Below are 3891 nucleotides of genomic sequence, written 5' to 3' on the forward strand. Positions count from 1 at the left end.
TGTGGAGACGCAACAACCCAAAGAACACTGCGTGGCACAGGACAGGCCCTGATGGGCAGCAACTGCCACAGAGGACGTTGCTAGGCCAAGGGTGGAACTGGAACACAGCCTTCGGGTGACGTCAATGCCACACAAGCGACCCCTGTCCCAGCGACGACTGTGCTTTGCTTATGTGGGAGGACGCTTTCATTCTTAGGACACGCACGTGGAAGCTCAAGCATGAAACCACACGATGAGTCGCGCGCACGGTCAAAATAAAGCATGCTCACGTGTGATCACGCGGACACCTGCGGGTGGGCGGGGGGAGAAGGGCTGACCAAGCAAGTACAGCGAGCCACCGAGCCCGTGGGAGCCGGGTGAGGGCACCCGCACACGAGCTTCCCACACTACCCTCGCAGCTTTGCTGTAAGTTTTATTTCCAAAAGCTAAAACAAACCAAAAAATCAACCCAGGTGACTGGTCCGCCTGTCCTGTGGCCTCGTCTACCCCGCCCCTGCCCAATCTGGAGTCTAGGGCACTGGCCAAGGAAGGGCAGCCACCTTGGTGCTCCAAGGGGCACTCACTTGTTCAGCTGCTCGTAGCAGGGTTCACATACGCGCACCTCCTTCTCGATGCCAAACTTGGGGATGGTGGAGTACTTGGAGGAGCACTTTCCACAAAAGATCTGCCCACATGCCCGGCAGTGGTGCTGCGAGACAAGTGGAACAGGCCCGTTACAGGTGCCGGGGTCACCCTGGCCTGCCTGCCCAGCCCCGACACTGACGATGCCGAGGCTGGGCCGCTTAGGCAGAGATGGGCGGGGGTGGCGTCAGGACGAGCAGAGCGATACCCAGGAGGACACGGAGGCCCTGGGGAACTGGACACACTGGCAGGAGTCTCAACTTCTGCCACCAGAGAGGTTGAGAAGAACATGCCCAGCCCCGACACTGACGATGCCGAGGCTGGGCCGCTTAGGCAGAGATGGGCGGGAGTGGCGTCAGGACGAGCAGAGCGATACCAAGGAGGACACGGAGGCCCTGGGGAACTGGACACACTGGCAGGAGTCTCAACTTCTGCCACCAGAGAGGTCGAGAAGAACATGTATGAGCTTTGCCAACAACAGAAGAGCTTGTGCATGTGCAGTGGGTCCAGGATTCTGCTCAGACACCCCCAGGGCTCCAGCATCCCCACTCGCTGCCTGAGGTCTTTAGCAGGAGGGAGAAGGCAGCTTGAGGGATCAGAGTCCAAACAAGCTAAGTTGCCTAAAAACACGGCTCCCTCAGCCACAGCAATGCAGAAGACTGACCCTGGCCAGGACCTGAGCCCCAGGCATGGGATATTCTGATCCCGAGTGAAGCTGGACCTTGCCAACCTCAGCCAAGGGCACTGACCATCACTGGCACTGATTCCACGCCATCTTCCCGAACCACCAGGTTCCAGCAGAAGGGTCAGGGCCACTCAGCTGGGGACCTGGTGTCTGCACGGCCGTGCATGAAGGCAGCAGGGGATAGACCACGGGGCAGAGCCCACCACCCCCGGGCAGGCACTCACCTTGCGGGTCACCACTCCGAACTGCACTCTGCACCGGTGGCATTCCTCAGCGTCCACCCAGTCCGGGGCCTGGAGGGTAGGCAGAGTCAGGACCATATATAGTCCCCCACTGCCGCCCACCAAAAAAACTCCCAGAGGTGGCAGAACTTCTTGCGTGTCCCATAGATGGGAAAAGGACCCAAAGAACATCCCAGCATGGGCAACGGCAGCTGCCCAGGCAAAGGCAGCTGCCCGGCCCAGGAGTCAAGTCGCCTCAGTCCTGAGGAAGGAGACCCTTCAAATGGACTTCTTCTCTGTCAGACGCGTGACATCAAGACTCCCCAGCTGTGGGCCCCGTCAACATCTGCATTAATCATGCGGACCCACAGCAGAGACCAAAGGCACCTTGGCCGTCCCCCGAGCCTGCAGAGCCACAGCGGCGCTTCCCACTCGGACATGCCCCCACCCATCTGAGACAGAAGCAGCTCACCCACCACACCCAGGCCAGCAGCTCCCAGGGCCCCTCCTTACCCCTCAGGAGCCCTCGCAACAGCCTGCCCGGGACTCACCCTCTCAGCAGCAAACATGGCATCACTTTCCTTGAATTCTGGGAAGACGAATCCTGGAGAGAGGAGGCCGCGGTCACACAGGGGCCAGCCCTCATCCTCGCAAGGCCTCTGACAGCCTCTTCCTAACTCCCAGCACCCGCCTTCCCAGACAAGGCGACGGGAGGACACCCAGAGCCCGGGCGCTGAGGGAGCCCTCTGGGACACAACAGAGCGACTATTGCCCAGTGAGGGTATCTCAGGGGCAAAGGGACAGCCCCTGCCCCACCTAGGCTGGCGTCCCCATGGGGCCCTTCATGTTCAGTGTCGTGGGTGCCCACTCTCCTAAAATGCTGCTCCCACCCATCGTAGCATCTCAGCTTGTCTCCGTAGTAGCAGCCCAGCCTGTCTGGATCCCCACCCTTGGCTCTGCAGCCAGAGCTCCCCCTGCTCCTGAAAACAGAGGCTCCCAAGCTTCTTGTGAGTACTGGAAGGGCCTTGGAATCTCTCCCCAGGAATGTGGGCCTGAGCACAGGCAAGACCTGTGTCCAGTGTCCAGGCATCTAGCGGCTGGGGCAGCGCTCAGAGCACAGGGGGCTGCCACCCCTTCAGCCCCAGCACCACAGGACAAGTTCCCGGCTCCCATGGCCAAACCTACCACTCCCAGGGCCGGCCCCTGCCCTACGCTCTATAGCCATGCTCGGGCCGACTGAGGAGCTGCAGACAGGGGCAGGCCCGGCCCAGCCCACAAAGAGCCTCGGCCCGCCACTCTCATTCGCCACCAGCACGCCGAGCACTAGCAACTACGTCCTGAGCCTGCCGTCCCTCTCTGCATCCCACCAGCTCTCCACGGCCCCCACACCAACCCGGAGGAACACAGACAGAGGAGCTCTTCAAAAACATCTCAGCTGCCGTGGCCCAGCCTGAAACCCACCAGTGGCTTCCTGCCACACTCAGAGGAACACCAAACCCTAGACCACAGCTCAGGAGGCCCAGGGAGCAGCCCGGCCCAGGCTCTCCCCTGGGCAAGCTGTCTGCCTTTCTGTCCCTTCGGCAGACTGAGTGTGCTTTGGCCCAAGGGCCTCTGAACCTGAGGGTCCTCTGTGAGCTGCTGGACCCTGTCTGCTCCCAACAGTTCGAATAATGGCACACAAGGCACCTCCTCAAGAGGTCGTCCCTGACCGTTCAGCCCCAGCTGCCCCAAGGGCCCTCACTACTCTCTAGAATAGGCTTGTCTGCTGACTTGTCATTTATGTGTTGTCTGCCGTCACTGTCCTTAGAGCATGATATCCAGAAAGGCTGGCACTTGTCTGAGCCCGTCCTGCCTCCACGATGAGGACCAGCCCATCTGCCGCTGCCCTGTGCCACTTATGCCTCTGTGGTGTGACTCCTCTGGCAGAGCGGCCCCTCAATTCTTGGTGGCCGTGTTCTGCACATCCGGCTGGACCCCCACCCTGCCCTGACTCACCCTCCACCTTCATGATCTGGTAGGTGTCCTGGACCACCTTGTACTTGGGTTCATTCCGGAAGGCGTGTGCCCAGGCCTGGATCAGGTACAGGATCTTGTTCCGGACGCTGACTTCCACTTGCCTCTGCAAAGCAGGGCAGAGTGGGTGAGGAGGGCTGCAGAAGACTCAGGGTGCCATGGAGGTCTCAGCATGAGCAAGCACTGGCAGGACTGCCGTGCTGACAGGACGGGGCCGGCACACAGGTCAAGGGTGGGGTCCTGAGTTGGGCACAGGGGCTGTGCACCAACCTGGTCCCAGGCCCCCGTCCACACTTGCTCTGGCCACACCTCTTTTTTTTTTTTTTTTGAGACCGGCCGCACCGAGCTCAG

General features: G+C 60.8%; 1 protein-coding gene across 1 annotated transcript in view; it reads right to left on the reverse strand.

Annotated features, from left to right (window-relative positions):
* The window catches only part of HGS (hepatocyte growth factor-regulated tyrosine kinase substrate), a gene marked incomplete at its 3' end in the record, with an annotated part of 13102 nt that overhangs the window by 5316 nt on the left and 3895 nt on the right, over window positions 1-3891 (reverse strand). Inside the window, exons 4-7 of the mRNA XM_008568839.1 lie at window positions 3523-3646; window positions 2079-2131; window positions 1531-1599; window positions 564-688 (exon numbers count right to left, since the gene is read on the reverse strand). Of these exons, the coding sequence (XP_008567061.1) occupies window positions 564-688; window positions 1531-1599; window positions 2079-2131; window positions 3523-3646 (371 nt within the window). The remainder of the gene's footprint in view (window positions 1-563; window positions 689-1530; window positions 1600-2078; window positions 2132-3522; window positions 3647-3891) is intronic.

This window comes from Galeopterus variegatus, unplaced genomic scaffold (genome assembly GCF_000696425.1).
Source record: "Galeopterus variegatus unplaced genomic scaffold, G_variegatus-3.0.2 Scaffold446, whole genome shotgun sequence".
NCBI classification, from domain to species: domain Eukaryota; kingdom Metazoa; phylum Chordata; class Mammalia; order Dermoptera; family Cynocephalidae; genus Galeopterus; species Galeopterus variegatus.